The 23,947-nt window shown below is 40.5% G+C and overlaps 2 protein-coding genes across 11 annotated transcripts in view; one reads left to right on the top strand and one right to left on the bottom strand.

Moving 5' to 3' along the window:
- RNF170 (ring finger protein 170) overlaps positions 1-21,065 on the bottom strand; it is a 35,456-nt gene extending 14,391 nt beyond the window's left edge. Inside the window, exons 1-5 of one of the 7 annotated variants that reach the window (XM_037526177.2) lie at positions 20,922-21,065; positions 15,419-15,494; positions 14,239-14,382; positions 4,669-4,744; positions 1,940-2,048 (exon numbers count right to left, since the gene is read on the bottom strand). In XM_037526177.2, the coding sequence (XP_037382074.1) occupies positions 1,940-2,048; positions 4,669-4,744; positions 14,239-14,375 (322 nt within the window). In that variant the 5' untranslated portion in view covers positions 14,376-14,382; positions 15,419-15,494; positions 20,922-21,065. Of the gene's footprint in view, positions 1-1,939; positions 2,049-4,668; positions 4,745-14,238; positions 14,383-15,418; positions 15,495-20,624; positions 20,711-20,921 lie in introns of those variants that run through there. The other 6 variants (XM_037526173.2, XM_037526175.2, XM_037526174.2 and 3 more) reach the window with 6 other exon arrangements.
- The window catches only part of HOOK3 (hook microtubule tethering protein 3), a 122,842-nt gene that overhangs the window by 19,439 nt on the left and 79,456 nt on the right, over positions 1-23,947 (top strand). Inside the window, exon 1 of one of the 4 annotated variants that reach the window (XM_037526171.1) lies at positions 21,317-21,610. The exons of the other annotated variants lie outside the window; for them this stretch is intronic. Coding sequence (XP_037382068.1) covers positions 21,554-21,610 — 57 coding nt within the window. The 5' untranslated portion in view covers positions 21,317-21,553. Of the gene's footprint in view, positions 1-21,316; positions 21,611-23,947 lie in introns of those variants that run through there. 4 annotated transcript variants of the gene reach the window in all.

The following is a 23,947-nucleotide window of genomic DNA, read 5'->3' on the forward strand; positions in this document are numbered from 1 at the left end:
TCAGAACGAGAATGTCCAATTAATTAGGAATATGTATCAGATTTGAGAGGGGGAAAGTATCTGCTTTCTCTGATGGCCATTTAATTCTTCCCATCTGATCTTTTATTACTATGCTCTTCCTTAGCACTTCCAACAGATAATTAAAAACAGACACTGAAATAGTGTTTTATAATTTGTTAGCTACTTAGGCAAAAACTTTAGGGAAGATGTTGAAATTAATGAGATTGATCAGTATTTAGAGAATGAGCACATGGTATAGGGAGCCCTAAATTGCATGATATAGATTTTAAATGTTTATGTCATCTCCAACAGTATAAACAATACACTATACACCTAAGAATTCTACATCCTGGATCTTAAGATACAAAGGGGAAAAAATCAATTTATAGGATCATTGTATACTACATTTTTTTTTTTAAAGATTTATTTATTGATTGATTGATTTATTGATTTATACATACATACATACAAGCATTGGGTACAGTCAGAAGCGCGGGAGGGTGAGAGAATTCACCAGAGCCAGAGCGGGGAGCAGAGCAGGCAGAAGGACCGAAGTACACTGCTGAGGGGAGCAGCGGGCGGCAGGAGGGGTCTGCGCGCCATGTGGGACCCTCCTCCGGTGGCCGGGGAGCAGCCGGGGATCGAACCGGCGCCGCAGAGGCCGCAGGCAGCTTCACAACCCAGCGCTCAACCGCTGCGCCACCGGGGAGGCCCTGTATACTACATTTTAAATTAGTCTTTCTATGGAAATTGAATACATTTTGGGTAACATCTTGATTATAGCTGTTCAAAAGGAAATATATCCTATCAATTAAAAAACAGTCTCAGTGACTGGGTAAATCTTAGAGTAATTGTATAACTAATTGTATAAGCCACCAATTACATAGTAGAACTGAGCACAGGGTGTGAATTGAGACCTAGGTCTAAAACCTGGATCTGTCCTTAGGAGCTAGTTATACTTTGTAAGATTTCTTAACATCTCAGAGCTTCACTTTCTTCATCTATGGAGATGAAATGATGTATATAAATGTCTAGCACATAGCAGCATGGAATAACTGACCTTCCCCAATATTGTATGACCATAATAAGCAATGAATATAGGATATCTCATTATTTCCTATTAATCTTTCTATAGAAACTCAGGAAAAATGCCCAGGGATAGAAAGAACCCCTTACTGATAACAAGTAAGTGTGAAATCAGTGTTCCCTTCTCCTACGTGCTCTAGGTTTCTCATTCTCCTTCACCAACACTCTTAAGATGACACAGAAAGAGAAACTAAGAACTTTTCTACTGACTCATAATAAAAGAGAGGTTGCAGAACTAAGGAAAGGTCTTTTAAATCTACCTTGGGCAGGATAAATAAATGAAACTATCAAAAAGTGCTGAACAGGGCCTCCCTGGTGGTGCAGGGGTTATGATGCAGCCTGTGGAGCTGTCCGCAGCCACTGCAGCACGAGTCCAATCTCCAGCCAGGGAGCTACCCACATGGCACAGGAAACCTCTTCTGACTCACCCACTGCTCCCTTCAGCAGTGTATTTCATTCAATCTGCCTGTTCTATTCCCCACTCTGTCTCTGGTGGATCCTCTCACCCGCACACCTCTGGCCTGTATCCCCGTTCTTGTATGCATAAATAAATAAATCTTTTTTTTTTAAAAAAAGTGCTAAACAATGAGGGATACACTGAATCTTCAATTACTGAATTACTACTCAAAAAACCACATTTTTGTTTATTGAGTAGATGAATAACTAGCTTATAAATCTTTGAACCACAGATACTAAATCAAAGTGGCTGATAAAAACAGCAGGATAGCAGAAGCAATGTACCCTACTCACAAAATATAAAATTGAAAAAGGGAAAGTTAGAAACCAACCCGTATACACATATGGGTCTTGGCCTAAACAGTCACTTACACCAAGAACAGCACTGTTTGCTTACCACAAAACAGATGTCCACAGTTTGTCTCAACAGGAAAGGAGGCTTGATGTAAACAGATTGGACAATACATGTCAGTGTAGAACTGCTGTCGGGCAGCAGCAGGTGCATCCTGGTGAGAAAATGTTAAGTTATTTATACATGACACACTTGGGATTTTCAAACTTATCTCTGTGCTTAGTATACTTAGGAAAACAGTCAAATGTGTTATTCTCAACAAATTTTAGGTGTTTAACAGTTTAAGGTCCTGTAAGTTTAGGAAAGTCATGAGGCTGTATCACTGATTGCATGGTATCTGCCTTCTTTTCTGAACACAATTTTAGGATTAAAATCAAGATTAACTAGGAGTTGCTCTTTTACTCTGTTAGAATGGGTAAGTTATTTTTAGTAACACAAAGTTGAGCTAATGCAAATGCTGAAGAGTAAGAATTGTCAAACTGTTCCCCAAGTTATTAGCTTTTTTCACACTTTTAATATCTTTTACATTCATAAATTCCACACAATTGTTGCACGCATGCTGTATGTCACAGGAGACCGGAATTAAACTTTCAGAGAATATTTGGTCATTTTGGAAAGAACAGAATTTAAGACTCCTGGAAATTTAACTTAAATTCTTCATAGTCAGATTAGTGAATTTTAATGTTTCTCAGTTACAACTCTGTTGTGACTTTAATGGGAATGTTGAATAGAATCACCAGTATAAGAAGCATCTAGATATTAATCAACTCACTAGACATTAACCCAGATATGAACCCACTAGAATGTAAGTTCTATAAGGACAAGGACTTCATCTATAGGACTCACTGTAGTACTGCAGAAACTAGAAAAGTACCTAGCACTAGTACCTAATATTTACCTTTTAAAATATTATCAAAATATAGCACCCAGCACACATCTTATAAATGAAACTGGCATTAAAACATCACATTTCAAAAAAAGCATCAAATTCATTAAATATGAACTCTTCTACAATATAAACTGTACCAAAGTTTTTGTCAGCAGAAATTAATACGCCAGAGCCCAAATCTCCTCTTCCCTAAAACAGACCTAAAATATCAGCCAAGGTCAAACCTTGATGTCCTGTTCTTCTATGTCATTTTTACTAGTGCAAAAAAGAAAACCCACACAGCAATTAATATCCCCCTATCCTTTTTCTTCAGAAACTGACCAAAAAAAAAAAAAATTACCGATGCTATACAACACAACTGTATGAAATAATTGAAACCTTTATCTGTGCTGTCCAAAGCAACTAGCCACACATGGCTGCCAAGTACTTGAAACGTGGCTTGAGTGACTAAAGTACTGAATTGTTCATTTTAGTTAATTTAAAATTAAATAGCACATGCAGCTAGTGGCTACCGCACAGACAGCACAGAATAGGTTAAGTCACTTACTTTCTTCTAACTAGAGCTGTATGCCATGCCTCAGGCTGTAAAGCAGATGGGACAGTACTACATAGAAATCTGGAAAAGTCACTTCAATCTGGGACTCCTGTATAGCTGGATCAACTCATGTTATCCTAATGTAAATTTAAACAAATCTTAGGGCTCTAATATGTTAAATAAAAATAAGAATAAAAATAAGAATAATTGCCTTATTTATCATGTTTAAAAATTAAATAAGAAAGCACATTATTATAAAACACTATCCTAGCATGAATTACTGATAATAACTCTTTTACAGACTACTACTAATATGCTTAAATTATTTTCACATCAATTCATTTGAGTTCTATGAAGGCAGAAACTCTTGTCTTGTTCATACTGAATTCTCAATGCACAGAACTGTCTGGCACATGGTAGATGTTCAATAAATATTTGGTGGGATAAATTATAAAACCCTCTTTAGAATTAAAGTTTGGTTGGTGAGTAGGAAATAAATTTTTAATTTTTGTTTTTTGATGCCAGCTACTTTTTTTCTTATTAATTTTTTTTCTTACATCATTGTAGTCCCTATATTTCTCCCACCAACACCCATGGACTTTCATCACCATATTCCCTGTATTCTTCCCTGTTTTGACCGACTCCCCTTCCTCCCCTTTCATTGCTACATGCCTCAGGTCTATGATCAGCTTGCTAGTTTTGACTTTTTATTGATCTTTTGTTTGGTTTCTCTGTATTCTACAAATAAGTTAGACCATCTGATATTTGTGTTTTTCCTTCTGACTTATTTCGGCTAGATGCTAGCTATCTTGGCATGAAGGCATATACTATCCAAATTATTCCAGCCTTCTTAAAAATATATTACATTATTGGTTCTTAGAGAGTCCATCAATTAAAAGTAAAGTGGCAGAGGAGAAAAGTTTTTCTTTGTCTAGCTAGTTTTGCTAACTTTGACCACTAAAGAAGAAAAAAAAAAAAAGCCACCCATTATAGTCATTTCTTTGTAGGTCTTATGGGAATATGTTAGAAAAATAGTTTTTCCACTCCATCTCACTAAAGTCAACTTAGACAGTGATTATTTTCTCTCAAGTAAATAATAGAAAAACTTCTGTCTTTTAAAGCAAGTTAAATATACATACCTACATACATGAAAACACCTGAATAGATTAAGACTAGTCATTTGCCTAACCTGAAATTATGCAATTAACAGGATAATATAGGGAAACAAAGCAGGAAAGAAGTCCATGTTTCTGAAAAGTAGTTAATGTTTCATTAAAATTTCATATGCATGGAGAATAAAAGGTCTACTCTTTATATAAATGCACATATTTATATAACAAATATAAATACCTGTTCTGTTTGAAGTTGTTCCCGAAGTACCCTTACTAGTTCTTGGTTTTCTGGGTGAATGTTTTGATGTGCATTTCTGTTGAATAAAATATAATAAACTTTGAATATAAAATATTTTCGGATGAATCTTCTCTTTATGGGTCTAATATTCAACCTAGAACTACTGGTAACTTAATAAATGTAAATGATTACAAACAACTGTACTCCAATTCTAGTAAGAACAATCCAGAGTATTCTGGCATGAATTTTTCTAAAATCACCAGTTATTGGTTCATTTCAGGTTTAACTAGCAAATCAGAGGCCCAGTGCCTTGGGAACTTAATGTAATTATAGGCTTACAAATAATAAAATCAATTAATACATTTTCTTTGTGAAATTTTTTTTTTAAAGATTTATTTATTTATACAAGAACCGGGGTGTAGGCCAGATGTGCGGGAGTGTGAGAGGATTCATCAGAGACAGAGTGGGGAACAGAACAGGCAGAAGGACCGAAATGCACTGCTGAGGGGAGCAGCGGGCGAGACAGGAGAGGTCTGCAGCGCCATGTGGGACCCTCGCCTGCCGGCCAGGATCAAACTGCTGCTGCAGAGGCTGCGGACAACTTCACAGGGCGTCACTCAATCGCCTGTGCCACCAGGGGAGGCCCACCTTTGTGAAATTCTTTAAAAATAAATAGCTATATAATTCTATACATTGATATGGATTTGAGCACTTTTCCCTATCTAATTATATCTTTCTCCCAATAATTCACCTTTGAGCAACAGGAGATAGAGAAAAACAGAACCTGAAATTTTGCTATATTTAGGAGACAAAACCTAACATATTTTAACATTAACAAAGTGGAGATTAAGGGCAATAAGTTAATACTGATTTATAAAAGGATGGGATAAGTCATGGAAGTACTGAAAATTAGAAAAGGTGGTTAGGTTAGCAGGGTGGGGGGCTAAAGATGTAAAGCTGAATCACAGCTTAATTTTTTTTGGCTGTAGAAATTTTTCTAAACTTAAATATCTTTATCAATAATATTTAACATACAATCCCAGTGTTATTCTATAGAAAAGCCTTTAGTCGTTGGACGAACCAATGTTGATTCAACAGCAATAAGTACTCTAAATCAGTATTGTAATGGGGTGGGGGAAAACTGAAGAAATCCATCCTAAGATTCCTCAATTTTTAGTACAAAATTCAAATTTTAAAAAATACAACCATTAGTTCAGAGCAGACATAAAAAACAATTTAAAGTCAAATCTCTAATCAAAAGCTCCACATAGGGCCTCCCTGGTGGCGCAAGGGGTTAAGCACAGCACTGTGAAGCTATCCGCAGCCATTGCAGCACAAGTTCTATCCCAGGCCAGGGAGATACCCACATGGCGCAGCAGACCTCTCCTGACTCGCCCGCTGTTCCCCTCAACAGCATATTTCAGTCAATCTGCCTGTTTTGTTCCCCACTCTGTCTCTGGGGAATTTTCTCACCCCCCCCACACCTCTGGCCTGTACCCCAGTTCTTGTATGCATAAATAAATAAATCTTTAAAAAAAAAAGCTCAACATAAATGTCATGAAACTACTTGAAGTATTTAAACACATTAAATTTTGGTGGATGGTTTATTTTAAAATATTAGATTCTTGTGAGTGAATAAATGATCTATAAAAGAAAGCCACTTTATACTGAAAATTATCAAGTAATAGCACTGGCAGTAAATGCTAGCAAACAGTATTTCTCTATTTTTTGACAGTGAAAAACCATCCCCTTTTCATTGGAAAAAAGATAGTTGTGACTTTTTAAGGTATAGATTTAAATCATATGACTGGAAGATTTCTCTTTTGGTTTTTTCCATACAAGAGAAGATACAAATTTGTAAACTTGGTAGATTACCTAAAAAGTCTAGTTATAGCCAAAGAACAAGCTATCTTGAGATGCTGACCTTGCAGTTCAGGTAATTAAAGGTGTTTGCCAACTGAGAGTACTAACAAACTTCTAGAAAACAACGGGATAATTATGATAAGCTGAAAGCTGGATTAGAAAATCTGGAACATATAATCACCTTAGCTATGAGAAAATGATAGAGCATTTAACACTCAGTAGGTCTAAAGTAAGACGCCTTGGGAAATGGTGGCTCCAACATGGAATGGAAGTAGTTGTTTTTGCATTTATCAAAAACATTGTCTTTCCTTGTTATTGGAAAAAAGCCAGGAACCTCTGATAAAAGGAAAGAAATAATACCCAAACTTTCTTCAGAAAGTTTGAATAAGTTTACAAATATACAAGTTACGTGGATTATAGGTTAAGCCACGTACCAGATTCTTTTGACTGGTATCTCAAAAAATGGTAGCTATTATTCACTGCTTAAGAAGAACAAGAAAGGGCCTCCCCGGTGGCGCAGTGGTTGAGCGCTGGGTTGCGAAACTGCCCGCGGCCTCTGTGGCGCCAGTTCGATCCCCGGCTGCTCCCTCGCCACCGGAGGAGGGTCCCACATGGCACACAGACCTCTCCTGCCGCCCGCTGCTCCCCTTAGCAGTGTACTTCGGTCCTTCTGGCTGCTCTGCTCCCTGCTCTGGCTCTGGTGAATTCTCTCACCCTCCCGCGCTTCTGACTGTACCCAGTGCTTGTATAAATAAATAAATAAATCTTTAAAAAAAAAAAAAGAACAAGAAAGGCTTAAAATGAAAGCAATTATAACTAAAAACATTGCTAAAAGAAATTAAATATAAATATGGAAAAACATCCCATGTTTGCAGGTTGGAAAGCTTAATATTTTTGAAATGTCAAAACCACCCAAAGTGACCGATTCACAAAGTCGATAAAACTCTCTATCAAAATCCCAACAATCTCAGCAGAAATAGAAAAACCCAACTTAAATTTATATGGTGTTTCAGGGGACCTAAAATGCCAAGACAATCTTGAAGTAAAAGAACAAACTTAACAGGACACACACTTCCTGATTTCAAAACTTACTCTAAAGTCAGAGTGATGAAAAGGACACAGGCATAAGGACAGATGTATAAACTAACAGAACATAGAATCCAGAAATAAATTCTTACTTATATGTGATCAACTGACTAATTTTGACAAGGATACCAAGATCCTTCAATGTGTATAATCTATTCATAAAATGGTGCCAGGCAATATCCACATGCCAGAGAGTAAAGCTAGACCCTTAACTCACACCATATACAAAAATTAACTCAAATGGAATCAAACCTAAGAGATAACACCATAAAAATCTTAGAAGAAAACAGGAGAAAATCTTTTAGACATTGGATTTGGCAATGATTTCTTAAACATGACATCAAAACCATAGGTAACAAAAAATAGAAAAACTGGACTTCAACAAAAATTTTAAAACTTTAGTACATCAAAGGACACTATCAAGAGTAAAAAGACAACCCATAGAATGGAGGAAAATATTTGTAAACCATATATTTGGTAACTGACTAAATCAGAATATATATAGAACCCATACCTATGGCTAGTAAGCATGAAATAATGCTCAACATCATTATCAATAATGCATATCAAAACCACAATGAGATGCCACTTTATACCTTCTAGGATGAAGAGTATAAAAACAAAAACCAGAAAGTAAGGTGTTGGCAAGGATGTACAGGAATTGGAACTCTCATGTATTGTTAGTGGAAATGTAAAAATGGGGTGGCCACTATGAAAAAAGTTTGGAGGTCAAAAAGTTAAAAACTGCTAAGTGATCCAGCAATTCTAGTTGAAAGCAAGAACTCAAACAGTCACTGTCCACCAATGTTTATAGCAGCATCATTCACAACAGCCAATATAAATATCCAATCATAGATGAATAGACAAACAAATGTGGTATATCCATATAATAGAATATTATTTAGCCATAAGAAGGAATGAAATCCTGATACCTGCTAAACACAGGTAGAGTTATTCTAAGTGAAGAAGCTAGACACAAATAGACAAACATTGTGAGACTCCATTGTAGTAGGTACCTAGAATAGGCTAATTATTGCGACAATGGTAGGATAAAGGTTTCTGGGGTGAGTGGAGGAACAATGGGGAGTTCTTGTTTAATTGGTACATTTTCTGTTTGGGATGATGAGAAAACCCTGGAAACAGAATAACTTAATGCCACAACTTAATGCCACTGAGTTGTATACTTAAAATGATAAATTTGATGTTACATATATTTTTCCATATACAAGGAAAGAACTATAGTGCCTAAAAATATCAAAGAAGTTACAGAAAAGAGACAAAAGTTTCCTTTGTTTGAATTTTAAACTGCAGATGCTACCCCTTCCCCCAAACTCAACACTAATTGATTACTTCAGTTGAAGTAACAGGAATACAATTGTCAATTGATTTTAAATTCAAAGAGCTAAACAGTAACCTAAATGACCTCCCACCCAATCATATGACATATCCAAGACAATGACCAAGTAATGAACCAAAATCTCATTATTTATCTCCACCTAATGGCCCTGGTTCTGCCCATGAAGCTGAAATCTGATCCCCAAAATGCAAGCCTCTGGGCAAAATTGGATCCCCCCTCCCAACAGCAGAGGAGCCCTCAGGCTTTGGTGATGTCTGAGGGGGCATTCCACCAACTGCTGTACCCAATGAGCTGCCAGCTGAGGCCCAGGCTGCCTGCGGCTGCGGGTACAGAAAGCGGGCAGCAGTAGTTCCCCAATCACACCGTCCCAGGGCATGCGGTCCCACTGAGGCTGCAGTAGCAAGGCTGCTCTCCACCAGAACAAGCCCTAGCTACAGAAGTAAACCCTAAGCCCCATGGCTCCTGGGCAGGGGCTCCTAGGAGGAGATTTGGGCTGCATTGGGGCAGCTCCAGAGCTCTGGGTCCTTAGAACCTCAGGCAGTAAAGGCCTGCAGAGTGTTGGGCCAACATGGAGGCTCCTAGTGGAGCCCACCCTGCAGCAGCTGCATGGCCAAGTGCTACACTGCTGGTTCCCCCCCACCCCCTATGCATTGTTACATTTGGCCTCTCTGGAGAGGCATGAGATGCAGTGTGCCTCCAGCCCCACTGAGGGTGGGTCCAGACATGGCTCTTCAGAGTCCACCAATAAATGAAAGTGCCCTGACCTCAGGGAAAGTCCAGTCTGCGCAGGCCCCAGCATTTTCCCTTTTGGATTTGGCCCCTGGATAATAAATGGACCAATCATATTTGAGCTCAATGGACCAATCAGGTTCAAGCTGTTTCATTCATGGTAATAAATTATTGAGATTGAAAAATGGAAGTGAACTGATTGGTGCTAATTTTCACCAATCAGATGCTTAGGATTGAAAACGTTCCAATCAGGCTTGTAGGGTGGGGGACAGTGAAAGAATATAAGGCAGAGTAAGAGCCAGCTTGATTCATTCTGTTCCCAGTCTCCAAAGAGAGAAGGACTCAGCAGACAACCTTCGCGGAACATCAGAGACCTCCACAAACTCAGAGACCTTCATAGATTCAGCCAATTGCCATAAAACCCCAGACCTCCATGGACTCTGTAGACCTCCAGAGCCTTTGACTTTTGCAGAGACCTCGCTGCTCATCTGCCTTTGTCCCTGCCTGACATTTCATGCAAGGAATTATCACTGGCCTTGGCCCATGTCTCAAAGAGCTGTTGTGCTCTTGGTTCATATCAATAGTTCATACAAAGAGCTGTAACACTGGTGTCTCTTGTGGATTCCTCAGCCCCCCCTTGTTCTCAGGATATTATCGTGGCACCCAGAGTTCCTGCTCATCAAGCTAAAATGTAGAGTCAGGCAGGGGACCTCTCACTAGAATGAAAGTTTTGGTATGAGGAACATACTGGAAAATCAGTTATCTGCTGAAAACAGCAGGCAGACATTATGGCCAGATTAGCATAACTAGCTAGACTGCCTTGACAGAAAGTTAAGTGTAAACAGGAACTAGAGATAGGATGTTTTGATCAGCAGGAACAATGGAGCCCCCCAGGCAACAGCCCTTATTCACCACCCACCAGCTTGTGCCAGACAATACACATCCCTGCCACATACAGACCATTATGCAACCCCAACGCACATCCCCACCACACACATTCCTCCATAAACTTGCCCTCATTTCCAATAAATGTGAGACTGCCCTGGAAAAAGGTACTGCACTCCCTGAGGTGTAGGACCCTCTAGGTCTGTCTGTCTGGCACACTCACTCTCTCTCTCACTACTTAGACTTTGAGTTGTCTTTCCTCTGTGCCATGCTGCTCCCAACACAGCCACCACTCAAGGTGACAGTCTCTGACATAGCCTCTTGGTGACCAGTGCTAACCAGCACTGCTGAGAGGAGACTGGCTGAGAGCTGTCCAACACTTCTGATCACCTGGTACCACCTCCCGGTCCAGTTGTGTCCATTACTGTCCATTCCAGTATCTCGTGCTGTCCAGCCCAGTCTTCACACTGTTGCTGTGGGTTGCAGTGGTGTCACCTCAGTGGCCCCACTTTTGAGCACCTCCAGTTGCCACCATGAGTTGCACCCTGGTGCACTGCTGAACAATGTGCCACCAGCTCCAGGCCCTGAATGACAGGATAGCACCATCTTTCACGAACAGCCTTTGTTTGGGACTACTGGACACTGAGACAGCCAGCCTCTTGTGGCCTTAGAAACCCTTTGTTTCCCCAATCTCCTGTTTGTTAAATAAACCCCATTGTTATTATTTCCTGAGCCTGAGTGGTCTTGCAATTGTTAGCACATGGGTGAGAACCCAGACAGTGACCTCTCCTCAATCTTGAAACTTTAGCACTGTTTTGTGCACTATTTTAAGCGAAACAGAATAAATCCGATTCCTCTTCAAGAAAACAAGTCTTCATCATATTGAAAGACAGCTTTTATGTCTAAACGTCATCTTCTTAAAGCTAGTTATTTTTCAAGCATTTTTCTATTTGTCTCTGTAACTTTATCCATTATGATAACCTCCCCTAAAGATTTTCCAGTTTAAAATTCTTGACCCAAACTGAATATAATCCAAGCATGACCTTTATCTGATTATTTTGATTAATACCATCCCAAACTGCTAAGTGAGTGAGTGTGCCAGACATCTACAATACACAATTTCCTTACTAAATAATTTTTAGCTTGGGTTTCACATCATTCCAGTCTGTGGGGGAAAACTTTTTATTGTACAAGTAATAGATATCCATAGTAAGGAAATGAGAAAAACAAGCTAAGGGCAAAGAACATTTTTTAAGTTAAAATTAATCTTATAAAAATTATTTTTAAAGAAAATGGTCTACACCAAATTTGCCTTTCACCCAACATTTCTCAACAATTTATCATAAGTTCTAGAACATGACAATAAATTTCTATCTGCATCTCATTCAAAATACGTAAAGAGCAGATATTTTCATATTTGCATAGTGATGATACATTTTTTAAACAGCTTTATTGAGATATAGTCCACATACCACACTATTTAAAGTATAAAATTCAATAGTTTTTAGCATAGTCAGATCTGTGCAATCATCACCACTGATTTTTACATTTTCATCATCTCAAAAGAAACCGTAAGCTTTAGCTATCACCCTCAGTCCCTCATCTTAGGACTCCAATCCTAAACAACCACTAATATACTTTTCTATCTCTATAGATTTTCCTATGTGGACATTTGTATGAACAGACTCATACATGTGTCTGGCATATTTCACTTAGCATAATGTTTTCAGGTTTCATTGTGATTGGTACATATCACTATATAATTTCTTTTCAGAGCTAAATAATATTCTATTGTATGAATATACCACATTTTGTTTATCCATTCATCTGTTCATGGGTATCTGGGGTGTTTCTACCTTTTGGCTATTATGAATAATGCTTCTTTGAACATTCCGGTACCTGTTTTGATATAGAAATATGTTTTCATTTCTCATGGGTACATATATCTATGAGTGAAATCATTAGGCAATATGGAAACTGTATGTTTAATTATTTGAGAACCTGACAGTTTTCCAAAGTGGCTGCAGCAGTTTTACATTCCCACCAGCAGTGTATGAGGGTTCCGATTTTTCTACTTCCTTATCAATAATTATTATTATCTAACGTTTTATTTTAGTCATTCCAATAGGTGGGAGGTTGTAGCTCCATGTAGTTTTGATTTGCATTTCCCTGATGACGAATGATGTCAAGCATCTGTTCATATGCTTACTGGCCATTTGCATATCTTTCTTGGAGAATATCTATTGAGATTCTTTGCCCATGTATTAATTGGGCTACTTTTATAACTGAATTTTGAGTTCTTCATATATTCCAGATATGGTACCTTATTAGGTATAATATTTGAAATATTTTCTCTCATTCTAGGGTTGTCTTCTCATTTTTTAGATGACGTTCTTTGAAACAAAGAAGCTATTAATTTTGATGAAGTCCAATTTATTTTTTCTTTTGTTGCTCATGCTTTTGGTGCCGTATATTAGAATCTTGATTTACTCCTATATTTTCTTATAAGAGATTTATAGTTTTTGTTTATGTATTTAGACCTTTGATCCATTTTGAATTTTTATATTTGATGTAACATGGGTCCAATTTCCTTCTTTTGCATGTGGCTATATAATTGTCCCAATTCATTTGTTGAAATTTTCCCCCACTGAATGGGCTGTTTTCAAAAAACAGTTGACCATAAGTATATGGGATGGCCCACTTTTGAATCTAGATTCTACTGTACCAATACATTAGAATAAGATATTATTCTCATAAGATTTATCAATTGATAGTTTAATGAATATTTGTATGTCTTGAAGATGCTAACAGAAACAAGTAGAAAAGGATCCAAGGGCAGAGTCCTACCACCATTCATTCTCCTCCATTTTTTGGTTTATTTAAAACATTAGTCAGTACTCCTTTGAACAAACTATCAACTAGTTATGAATTCACTTAAATCTACTATCACCTAGTAATCATTTCCCCATTACATCATAAATGTATGACCAGGTACTGTGTAAAATACACTACTGAAATGATGCTATTACTCTAATAAGAAACTAACAATTCAAAAGTAAAAGAGTTAATTGCCATTTTTTCCTTCTTAAGTATTTACATGCTATTTAATAATATTTCCGATAATTTTAAAGATTTGTAATTTTGGAAATTCATCTTTTTTTATTTGATGCTTTTTGTACATTTCTATTTTCAATGATATATATTAGATTTTAACACTAACATTTCTAGTTTATTACCTAGTCCCTTGTATTGGTATACAGACCCTCTATACTGTACAAGGTTGTTGTTGTTTTGCCTCAGTTTCTCCCCGTAAAGACAGAAAATATTTTGCACTTATTTATGACCTACAAGTTAACAGATATAGTAATGAAAATTACATTTTAAACTATGATACTCCCATAGAAAATATTAATATCGTCTTCAAAATATCTATGCTAAATTTAAATTTTATCTGATAAGACAGCTGATGACAAGAAAAATATATGGTGACATTGAAAGCCTAATAAAAAATAAGGTACATTAGTAAATGTATATAATCATTGAGAGCTGTTATTTACTTTTCATATTAAGTACTAAATAATACTAAAAGCAAGGAGATAGTGGCCCTTGGAAATATATACTGTTTCAATTCTTTTATCCTTTAGTCTCACCTGAAAAGTGCATATACCAAGGTAGCAATCAAAGCGAAACTGACCACAACTGCCACAAGTACTTGGTCACTTACTCCTTCTATAACTGAATCATCATCCAGTTTTAAACTTTGAACTTCACCTTGATATTTGGCCATTCCAGGTCTAAAAGATAAAGAAAGAAGGCAAAAGTTATAAATGACACAGAGAAAATGAAATACACTAATAAAAGCAATATAAAGTGACAAAACAAATAAAAAACAAATGGAGACTAGCCTTGAAAATTCCCTAAGCAGATAAAACCAGTTTAATAAAACTGGTTTCATAAAAGCAAATTTAATTTAGCTTACTTTGCAAGACTAACTTGACCTCGGTCAGTTCTTGTTTACAACTCTAGAAATAAACAAACTGTGCCCCCAGTTGATATGAAGTAACCACTGATCAATTCCCTCTCATTTAAGAAAATTCTAATATAATAACTAATTATTGTTAAGAATAAACAGTTGCTGTCACCTCAGTATATCCACTGCTTTATAACAACATACCCTGAGCCTCATTCCAAGTATTGGTTTGAGCATTCTTGGTTTGCAAAGTTTTTTTTGTGTGTGCACAATAAAATTTTACTTATTACAGCTTAGGATTGGCTTTACTTCAGCTATTTATGGACTTTTGATGTTTCTAATGTATTAAATTTTTTGTAGTGTCCACTTAAGGTACGTTGCATCAAGTACAACTCCAATAGAGAGTTCCCCTTTTAATAAGTTCTTTCAAGTTTGCCAGAGGCTATAATTTATCATTCATTTACAACTTAAAGAATTAAAATAACCTTTTCAAGTTTAGCTCCTTTAGTTTTAAGAAAAAAAATACATCCCTCATGTCCAACTACTCTTCTTATTCCTGAATACCAATTAAGTTCTTCAAGTAGATCAAATCCCTCTTCCCCTCATAGACTACATGTATCATGGAATTTATCATGAGTAGACAGGAAAAGAAACATTGCTTCTTCTGTATTCTTATATTACCTAACATAGTGCTGTTTACAGATAGCACCTAGTAAGTATGTTTAAATAAGTGACTTAACTTACTAAAAGTATTACTGATCAGAAAAGTAAAAGACATTTAGGCTATAAGACATTTATATCTATACTGAAACTGCTTGCATTAATGAAAATTCTGATGCTTGAAAAACTATTAGCCTCACCTGGGACTAAGCTCAGCTTATGGTTCAGAATTCTTTGAACTGCCTGGAATATGGAATCACTCTGAGGCTGCATTTCCTTATGAAGAGAAAAAGGGGTACATGAAACTCTCTTTCCCATACACTAAACTAGAGATAAAGGATGACATCCAATTTCTACAGGTATGAGGATAGCCCAACCACATTGGAGTCCAAATATTGATAAGCAATTCCTATTTTTTTTAGTTAGCAAAACAATAAAATTTCAAGTCTTATAAGATACCTAAAGGAGAAAAAAAGTTTCAATTAAGTACATGACCATTCATAATTAAAATAAAATATGTACTCATGTAATTTACTGCACTGAGAGTTTTAGTCAATATCATCATTAACCAGATTTCTCAGTTAAGAGGAAACTTTGAGAGTAAAAGTCTAACATCATTGAAAATAATCTGAACTGCCTGCTAGTAAAAAAATTACCCCTCATGGAAGAAACTCAAGCAAACAAATAGATCAAAGGTGGCTGTCTTTGGCTTCATATACAGTAATAGACTGGTATATCAGGAGCTTTCTAATGACAGGCTTCAAATGCTCATTGTGAAGGAGCACACCAGGAAGCCCAGAGAAAAGTACTCTAATGTCAGTATTTTCACTCAAAAGAACAGTCAAAAGAACTGCCAGCTGAAACTGAAGAAAGGTTCCTAATCTAGGTTAGGCCATGTAGTCAATTTACATTTTCATTTTATCAGATTTCCCCCTTACTGAGATGTTTATGATATGTCAACAGGCCTAAGAGCTGTGAGAACTATTTGCATATGTGCAAACACAACCAGAAGAGTACCCCTTCTGTCAGTCTCTACCTACTAAGTCTGATTACTTCACAGAGTTGTGAGGATTTTCTCCTATGCAATACATTTAGACAGTTCACTTGGCCCTTTGTAAAAAACAGGTTACATCTGTTTCTATGTCCTTTCAGATAGAGTCAGTTGCCATGTGATTAAATTCTACTAATCTAAAAATATATGTATGTTATTATACTAAATATACTGTACAAACATACACATTCTAATGGGCAACTAAATATATATATACACTGAGTCCTCACTTAATGTCTTGGAAACTATCACTTTAAGTGAAAAGGCAACAAAGACATTTGACCACAAGCTAACTGACATAAACAAAAGTTAAGTTCCTATGACATATTTCTGGTCACAAAAACATAACCACACTTAAAGTCCCCAAACTTTTAATACAAATAATAATTTGCATTTACTCATTTATTCATTTTTCCAACCCAATTATTCCAGTTCAGTCTCTCAGATGGTAGGAATCTACCTGGCAGCTCAGGGTTAAGGCAACACCCAACCCTTCCATCACAGGTCACACTCACACACTCACTCTCACCCTGAGTGGGACAATGGAGACACACCAATTGGGAAAAAAAAATTGTGCACATTTGGGATTTGGGAGGAAAAGGGAAAACTAGGAGAAAACTACACAGTTATGGAAGGGTGAGTCAACTCCACATAGACTTTATTTTATTCCGAGCCAGGAATAAACTTAAGTTTATTCCGAGCCAGGAATAAACTTTTTTCTCATCAGTGTTACAACAGGCCATTGAATGAAATGCTGTTATATGGGACCTGCTGTACATATGCTGGACTTCTACAAAATTGTACTCTTAATATATTGATTCATACATACTTCCAAGAGCTCAGAGATCCAGTATACTTTAATACTGTATAATACTGTTATTTACATCATTTTATAGCACAAGTTCCCAATGTAGTTTAAAAGAAGTTACTTTTTATTTCCACAAATTGTGGTGTCATCAAAAAAGAGGGCTGGAGGGGAGGAGACTGGTAAATTTTTCTGAGGAACACAGAGGTCAGTTGCATTTTCCTGGCCTGAAGAAATCCCAACTAAATCCAGGCCTCTCACATAGAGAACTACTACTGGTGTCTGACCTACTTGATGGAAGGCTTAATCGTTCAACTTCCACCAGCAGTTTTTCTTAGAGTAGAGTTTAAAAAGGAACTGTAGGAGCTAGTGGTTCAAATGTGAGGTATTCCAACACCATCTCATTTTGGAAAGAGACTAAGATCACAGGATATAAAGAATATAAAATTTTTCCACTTAAGTAGATGACATATCTCAATCTTGAACATTAATTCCAAAGTCAATCTAAGCTTCAGTTCTCCATTTTTTTCCTTTTAGTCAGGCTTGTTTAGGATACAGCAGTGCGGCTAATTTTGTCCAACAACACAGGCTTTCAGCTTAAGCCAGAACATTGCTGCTTGGACATTTAGTTTCAATTCTGTCACAACTGTGACCCCAGATAATCTCTAAGAATCTCTTATTTTCAGGAAAATGTAAATGGACTTGAGGACTTCTTTGCTATTTTTCTGATGCTGAGTTTTTTTGGAAGAGAAAGGGAAGTCAGGAAAGATAAACACAGAAGTTAGATGGTTACAAGTTGGGAGCAGAACTAGGAGAGCCAGACCTTTCCCTTTCCCAGGATAGTTTCATAGTCTGAAGTCTTTTCAAGCATGTACTACTTTAAAAATAAAAATAAAAGCTAGAGCTTGTTTCCTCCCTTGAGAGACAAAAATTAATGCTTGGGTTTAACATATCTGTCTCCAGTCCCATTCTTATCTAGCACCCTAGTCTCTGTTTCCTTTCACCCTAGTCTGTTTCTCAGTGAAGGGTCTGGGAAGCATCTGCACAGCCTAATTAAAACCAAAGGTAGTCGCTAAACTCCCTCACTACATCTTATTTCCTCGAGCAGTGCACATTTAATTTGACACTTTTGTAGGGACCACTAGATGCTGCCTACTTGAAACCCAGAAACAAAATTATTAAATTTATAGAACATGGTGTCTAATCTAGATTATAGGCTCTCTGTCAAATAGATGTATTTTTTTAATTGAGATTTATAGAAACCAAATACTCTAGATCTTGGAAAATGTATAGACTAATTGATAGAAGTCTGAAGATAAATTGGCCTCCAGCTCTGGCTTTGTTAGTTTAGCTGGCTAAGTTTGATTGAGAAGCACGGTATAAGCCAAAGAAGTGTTAAGTTCTAGAGTCAGACAACTGTGTACTTATGTCAAGTCTAGGACTCTGCTTCCTCAAATTGTAAAAAACATAAAAGTAGCTTGAACCATATCAAAGTATCACTTTTGGGGCAAAAAACACAAACCATTGTTTTGTGGAGTTTATGACAGAAAAGTTCTTAACATTACCTGACATATCACATAGGTGCTCAGTAAATGAAAGTTACAATGTTTTGATTACTATTATTAACAACTGTCAAGCAGTGAGCACAAGCATGATAAAAACTTAGCCACACCTTCCCCACAGCTGCAGTATGTGCATCTCAAACTCTATTTAACCAAAGAGCTAACTATGATATTCCCTAGGATAAATCTGGGAACATTGCCATGAAAGACACCGCCTTTACTTGAATCTGATGAAGTTACAGATAAGAACTAGTCTCCAAATAACCAGAGTGAGGTGACAGCTGAAACAAGTTCCACTCACCCCTCCTTAGTTTTTGCCAAAGGAAAAAAAAAGAAGGAAAAGGAAAATAAGAGAAATATAGGAATTTCCAGAACTTCCAAAGGAGAAACTCAATGTCTTTTACCCAAGCTCATGTAGAGACCTGGTCACGTAACTTCTGCAGAAAATTACATTCAAGTTTTCAATTCTCTTCATCAAGGGTTACTAGAAGAAGAAAACAAAACCCCAAGAACATGGAAGTATCAAGCACAAATGAATATGGATGAGCAGTCGAGCTTGAAAAAGCTTAGGTGAATTGTGTCAAAGCCTTGACAGAAGCCTTTGACTTGTGTCAAAACCTGAGCAGCTGGCTCACTACATACACCAGTCCCTCAAGAAAGGGCCAACATCTTGTTGCCCACATTCAAAGACAAGCTGTACAGGAGTTAAGCTAATGTAAACACATTTACTGACTTTATCTGACTAACAAGGGTAATGGTCATTTAAAGTGCCAGGAATTCTACAGAACAACCCAGTACGGAATGCAGGAACTCTGGGTTGACAAAGATCCAGAGACACCAGCAGGAAAAACAGAGCAGCATGAGATTAAGTACTTATCATTTCTAAAGGTCTCTCTGCTCTTGGAGTAAGAAAGAACATTTACAAGGCTACAGAGAAGACTTCAGTTAAGTTTTCTTGCATTTCAAAATAATAAATTATCTGGGAAGGGTTAAACAATACTATGAATGTCATCATTAAAAACTCAGGACTGTCTTGATGGTTCTGAATGCTTAATCACAAAACCTGCTCTTAATGAAAAGAAAAAAAAAAAAGGAGGGGAGGAAGAGAGAGATGGTTCAGGAAAGAAGTAAAGATGTACACTGAAAAAAGTTAACTTTGCTTACCTCATATAAAAGTTTGGCATTATCTGGTAATGTTATGCATACCATATGACTCAACAGTTCTCCTAGGACACCAAGGCATGTATTCCAAACTTGTACACTTTTGCGCTAGCACCCATGAGTATAAGCATATGCAGTAGTATCTTATAAGAATGCATATAGCAAAAAAAAAAAAATACTTAAAGCACTGTACCTTAGAAGCCCCACAATAAAATGTCCATCAACAGTATAGAAGATACGCTGTTATATTCCTGCAGTGGAATACTAGACAGCAATGAAAATTACCTCTAGACTCAAATTTTCAATTAATTGAAAGCCACAAAATAACACATTATGAGTCCACGCAGGACAGTTCTAGACCATGTAAAACTATATTATTTAGACATGCACAAATAGCTAGTAAAACTATAAGGAAAACCACAGTATAAATGTCAGGCTAGGGAGGTAATGGAGTTCTGCAAGGAACACAAAGTGTGGGTAGAACTCCAAAGACACTGGCAACGTTCTTTTTAATTTTCACCTGGATGCTTTATTATAATCTATTATTCTTTACACATGCACGTCGTATGCACGTTAGATGGCATAAAAATGCATCAGTAATCCTGCAAAGCTATTCACTCCTCTAAGAGAGTGCGCTCCAGGACGATCCACCCGGCCACTAAGGAAGCACCGCCTGACAAGAAACAGGCCCTAGAAGCGCTCGGGTCCTCACGGGTCGGCCAAGTGGCGCACACACTCGCCCCGCTCCGCGGCGTTAAGTTTCCCAGGAGTCTTGTCCACGCGCCCCCCGGAGAACGGCGGGACTGCTCGCCGCCGGCCGAGCGCACCTGGAATCCCCGCGATCCCCGCCACGTCGGCCCTTCCACCGCCGCCGGGGGATTCCGGGCTGGAGCCGAGCGACTCCGGGCGCAGGCCCGGGCGTCCCCGCGAAGGCGGGCCCTGGGGTCAGAGCCCCGACCCCCAGCCCGGAAGCGCCTCGGCCGCCCGCGGCGCCCCCCCACGTCCCGCCCACGCCGAGCCCAGCCGGCGGCTCCCCGCGCCGGGATCCGGGTGGGCGTGGCCGGCCGCGCGGCCGACAGCAGAGGCCGCGGCCCGGCGTCCGGGGCCGGGGTGGGGGCGCGTACCTCTCCACCGCCGAGGGAAACTCGCCAAATCCCGGCGGCTGGGAACAGAGATTATTTCCGGGACCGCCCCGCCACCCCTCCCGGGCAGCCGCTCGCAGGCTCTATTTCGGTTTGCAGTGCGGGCGCGGCGCACGCGCACTGCCGCGCTTCCGCGCTTCCGCGAGGGGGCGAGCGCACCGGCGAGGAGGCCCCGCCGCCGCCGCCGCCGGGGTCGGGCGCGCGCGCGCCGCGACACGCAGCAGGGCGGCGGCGGGGGCGCGCGCGGCGCGGCGGCGGCGCGGCGGGAGGCGGACCGGCCGGAGCGCGGTCGTGCGCAGGGGCTGGTCGGCCGCGGCGCTGGTCGGGGCGGGCGCTGGGGCCGGGCGGGCGTGGGGCTGGGGGCGGAGACGCGGCCTGCGGGCGTGGCCGGGGGCGCGCGCAGCGGGCGCGCGGCCCGAGTGCGAGGAGAAGGAGGGGCCCAGGGGTGACGGTGCGGGAGCCGCTGCCAGGACCGGGGCGAGAGTCGGCGCCGCGGCCCCGGAGAAGGTGGGCCAGAGGCCAGCGCAGCCGCCCGCGCCCCCGACGCAGCCCCGGACCCCACGGCAGCGGCTTCTGGCGCGGCGGGACGCGCTGCCAGGCCCGGCCGCGGGAAGATGTTCAGCGTGGAGGCGGTGGAGCGGGTGGAGCTGTGCGAGAGCCTGCTCACTTGGGTACGTGCCGGCCGGCGGGCCGGGGAGCCCCCCGCCCGGGCCGCCTTTCCGGGAACCCCACGCGCGCCCCGGGGGGCGAGCGCCGGGGGCGGCGGTGCCGTCACATCCGGGCCCCGGGGCGGGCGGAGCCGGGGGACGCCGGTGCGGGCCGCGTCTGCCCCGCGTCCGGGCCGAGGTCGGCGGGCGGGGTCGGCTCGGCCCGGGGTCCGGGGAAACTTGCAGGGCTGGAGGCGTCGGCCGGGCTCCGAGTGGAAACCGGCCCGGTGGAGGCTAATGATGGGGTGCGGACGGCTCTGTAATTAGCAGTGGCGGTGCTCGCAGCTGGTGGGGCGGGCGCGGCGCTGCGAGCTTGGGGACACCCCGGCGGCGGCGCCCCGGGCCCCGCGCGGCCGGTAGAGGCACTCGGGACCCCCGGTTGCTACGCCCCTCGCCTTTGTTGTGAGTCGCGTTCACGGAGGATGGAGCGCAGTCCCGGGGATGAGTCGGGCCCGCTGGAAAAGAAAGGAGAAGTACTTTGAAGAAAGGGCAGGGGAAATGTAGGCGAGGCACCCAGAGAAGACGGGGTTTTTCTTTAACAGGCGAGGTGCGCTCTGGTGGTGAGCGAGGAAGCGGTGCGGCGGAGGTAGTTATTAAAGTACTGAGCATAAGAAGTCTGGAGGGTATTGGGAACCAGTAATGGGCCGTGGCGATTCGGGGGAAATGTTGTCATTCTTAATTTTACGTTATTAAACGCTTGTTTAAGTTCTCACGTTTTAAAGTGTCCAATTCTGATGCCAACCGTCGTGCCTTCAGCAGCCTTTTCAAGAGCCTGACATAAAGCGCATGCTTGTGGGTTTCTCCAACTGTGGTGTCAGTACTTTGGGTGTGTGTCTGTGTGTGAAGAGAGAGATCCGCAGAATGAGATAAGCCTGGAGGGTTTTCCCCCCTCCTTCAACGGGAGCATTTGGCTTTACTTTTTATTCTGTTTGCTGAAAGTGTTAAATGTAATTTCCAGAATGACACTTACATATTTGTATTAATTTTAAAGGCGAAACAGATGTCATAGAAATTCTATTTATCGGTGCCTTCGGGGCTACGAGTTCAGATGCCTAGAATATAGATGTTAACTCTCCTGTCTAGGGCACTTGGATAGAAAGGTTAGGAAAGCATTGCCTCATATTGCTTGTAAAAAAATGTAATGAAAGTAATCTGAGATTTTCATAATTTAGCTATGCTGCGAATGGAATTATGCCCTCTGAAATAGAATGTATACTGTGGTAGAGCTTGAAATATACAGCAACTTTTGTATTGGGCCATTTCTGGGATTTCAGATGGTTTTCAATAATATGTAATTAACACATAGCTTACAACTTTAGTGGGTTCCAAGTTCAGGCCAGGAAATAGATTTCACTCTTTTAGAGTAGGGGGAAAAAAAACTGATCGCTGCATAATATGGCCACCTTTTGACTAGGGAGGGAGAGATAAAGAGTCATCACATTCTTTGATGCTGTGGAAGGAATGGGTTTGGTAGAGGTTGTAAACAGAATATTGAGGATCTTAAGATGTCCTTGTTTTGAGTCTATACTAGCAGTGCCTTCCACAGTGCAGAGAAAGAGACAAAAGGGCAGAGATGAGCAAGCTAATTGAATGTGAAGTAGGCCTACATTGTTTAAAAATCTAGAAAGAAAAGTCATGGAGACAAAAAGGGGTATTTGAGGGGCACCTGCAAAAAAGTGGTAGTCAGTACAATTATTCGAGAAATAGGAATAAAAATAAGAAAATCTAGGGGAAATTTTGAAGGGATACTGAAAGAAGCGGACAACATGAAGAACCTGGTAGAATACCAAGAAAACGGATAATCCCAATTATCAGCTATAGAGAGAGGTCAAGGAATATAGCATTGTAGGAAAGACTCTGAAATGTCACTGGGAGGCACATCAAGGCAAAGTTTGAGAGAAGATTAAGATTAGAGATTATCGATGACAAACTGGAGGGCAAAGTGCACACAAAAATGTATGCAACTTGGGCCTCCCCGGTGGTGCAGCGGTTGAGTGCTGGGCTGCGAAGCCGCCCGCGGCCTCTGCGCGCCGGTTTGATCCCCGGTGGTGCAGCGGTTGAGTGCTGGGCTGCGAAGCCGCCCGCGGCCTCTGCGGCGCCGGTTTGATCCCCGGCTGCTCCCCGGCCACTGGAGGAGGGTCCCACGTGGCGCGCAGACCTCTCCTGCCGCCCGCTGCTCCCCTCAGCAGTGTACTTCGGTCCTTCTGCCTGCTCTGCTCCCCGCTCTGGCTCTGGTGAATTCTCTCACCCTCCCGCTCTTCTGACTGTACCCAGTGCATGTATAAACAAAACAAACAAACA

Source organism: Talpa occidentalis, unplaced genomic scaffold, assembly GCF_014898055.3.
Source record: "Talpa occidentalis isolate TD23 unplaced genomic scaffold, MPIMG_talOcc4v2.1 talOcc4.4, whole genome shotgun sequence".
Classification (NCBI taxonomy): domain Eukaryota; kingdom Metazoa; phylum Chordata; class Mammalia; order Eulipotyphla; family Talpidae; genus Talpa; species Talpa occidentalis.